This window comes from Hakea prostrata, chromosome 11 (assembly GCF_041222555.1).
Source record: "Hakea prostrata isolate BN-2017 chromosome 11, UWA_Hpros_2, whole genome shotgun sequence".
Taxonomy (NCBI): domain Eukaryota; kingdom Viridiplantae; phylum Streptophyta; class Magnoliopsida; order Proteales; family Proteaceae; genus Hakea; species Hakea prostrata.
In genome coordinates, this window is record NC_142610.1 from 25,189,211 (window position 1) to 25,191,725 (window position 2,515).

The 2,515-nt window shown below is 40.6% G+C and overlaps 1 protein-coding gene across 1 annotated transcript; it reads right to left on the reverse strand.

The window, feature by feature from the left end:
- Positions 1-1,216: 1,216 nt before the first annotated feature.
- On the reverse strand, positions 1,217-2,092 carry LOC149001087 (LEAF RUST 10 DISEASE-RESISTANCE LOCUS RECEPTOR-LIKE PROTEIN KINASE-like 1.2). The gene has a single exon (XM_089139260.1). The coding sequence runs from the start codon at positions 2,090-2,092 to the stop codon at positions 1,217-1,219; it is 876 nt and encodes a 291-aa protein (XP_088995386.1).
- Positions 2,093-2,515: the final 423 nt, after the last annotated feature.

Here is a 2,515-nt window from a genome sequence, read left to right on the forward strand (position 1 = left end):
TGATAAGTGATGCAAAGAGAATCCGGATCCTTATCTACATGGATGGATGGAGAGAGGAAACAACATCTTCTTCTTTTATACTAAATTAGTAAAAGTTCTCCAAGATTTAACATTATTATCATCATTATTCCTAAAAAAAAGGATAATCTTGCTTTCAGATTCATTATATTTTGGCAGGCAGTAAGTAAGAATAATGAGATTTAGATCCTTTTGCATCTTTCTCTCTACTCCACTTTTTCCTTTTATCCTTTTATCCTTTTTATCTTTTTCCATTTTCTGAGCTCATAAATCTCAATCCTTGTGATTGATTTGATGATTACCCGAAAATAAACGTTCGTATCTTATGATATGATATATCATATCATTAGAGTGTATATCCTTTTTCTTTTATAGGAAGATTGAGAATGTATATTCTTATTAGCCTTGAATGGATTTGGCCATTGAATAATAACAGGAAAGAGGAGGTGTGCAGGGCCAGGGTGTTGAACTTAGTAACTCCGGGAATGTTGAGCTCTGAGAATCAGATGAATTTGTAGAATTGTATTAGTAGGTCGGAGGAGCAAAAACGCATATCATAATTAATAGCTATAACTAAGCTGGGTACCCATGACGACTGTCTGTATTATAATTTCATAAGACGTTCTACTTCTACAGCCACAGGAGATAAAACCCATTCATAATAGCAGCACAAATGTGGAATTCCAGCACAACTACTCCTCCCATTTATTAGAAGACAGCCCACAGAATACTCTACCCCCCATTAATTCTTAATCTTTCTGGCCATATATATTATTTGATCCTTGATCTTCTCTGGTTATGTTCTAGTATGAGTAAACAAATTTCAGTTTAGATTTTGTCCTTTTGAAACTAATTATGTTAAGAGGTCCCTAGCTGTATGTATCTCTAAGTGTAGTACCTAAAGTCTGTTTTTTTTTTTTTTTTCTGTTTTTTCATCGAAAGAAAAACTAGATATGATAACCACTATACTTCTCCAGGCCGGACTTGTTCATTTGTAATGCAACGAGCATCAATCATTATTGACATATATGATACACGTCAATTTTCTACTAACACCATTGATGTATTCAGATGTGAATTTGGTACGTATCATGGTATATCTCACCAAATTAATAAATATACCTAGAGAGTAGAGAGTAGAGAGAGAAGAGTATATATAATAATATATGTGTGGGATGTTTTTGAGAAAAGAAGATATTTATGTAGGTATGTGAATGAGGAAACGTAACGTACCTGGACAAGTGGGACCTCCGTAGGCTCCATTAGGACAAAAGCAGATAAACGCGTCGGCGGTCAGATTATACCCACAACGCCCACCGGAGTCCTCGCACGCATAGCAGCTTCTCTCTGTTCCCCAATTCAACTGAAACCCAGATTTCACGGCGCCGGCATAACCAGTACTCAGTCCCGTCACCGTCAAACTTTCGGAAGCGTTGGTTACCGGCACCAAGACGTTAACGTCACAATGGAGTTGCCAATCGAACCCACCACCACCACCAGCACCACCTCCTAGGATATCAGCTGGCTCCAGGGACACATAAGACTGGTTGGAACCAGACGAGAGACACGAAACGGGAGACAACTGATAATCGTTTGTTTGAGCGTGGGAAGAACAATTGAAGAAGAAGGAGAGGTTGTGATCCAATTCAGTGTAGTATAGGTTGGGAATGGATGAGAGGGAAACGTTCTGAGTCGGCCTTGGGCAATCTTGATCTACGACATCGGTGTCCACGACGGTGAAAGTCTCGGTGGTGTAGTTGATGCTTCTGACGTAATAGTAATCGTCAGAGATGTTGATGTAGGGCGTGTCGCCCTCGCAGGAGATGCGGAAACCAGGGTAACCACAGTAGAGTTCTGGGTTTGAATCGCCAAGGTGGTGCCAGAATGGGTACCTGATGGCAACGCCGTCACCGCAGTCATAAGATGAAGAATTGCAGAGGCTGGAATATAAGCTTAGGGGATTGCTATTGGATCCGTTAATCAAGAGTAAGAGTAGGTAGACGAAGAAGAGGTAGTGGAGCAGGAGGAAACGGTGGATGGGCATGGGCATGGGCATGGGCTGTGGAGGAGGCATCACGGCGGAGCAGCAGATCTGATCTAGAGTCGATCTACACAACCTACGAATTAAGATATTTTTGTAGCAGTGCGTCTCCTCCCTCCCTCCCTCCCTCTCTTATTATTCTTTGAAATCAAAAGAAAGAAAAAGAATTGGATTAATGAGATTTTACCTTATTTATTGTATAATTTGTTTTGAATTCCTTATTTCATTGGCTTTGGCCTTTGGGTGAGACGCTCAGCTAAGCAAAGAAAGGAATTCGAAGAAGATCGAGATACCTACATAAACACGTCATGGCGTTTACCGCAAACCAATACAGGGTCAGGGCGGACCCAGGACAAAGGGGGGGCGAAGAATAAAAAGAAACCCCCACGGGAAGCATAAGCATGAGGGCCCAATGATAAAAGACAAAATAGATAAAAAAAAAAAAAACAACAACAA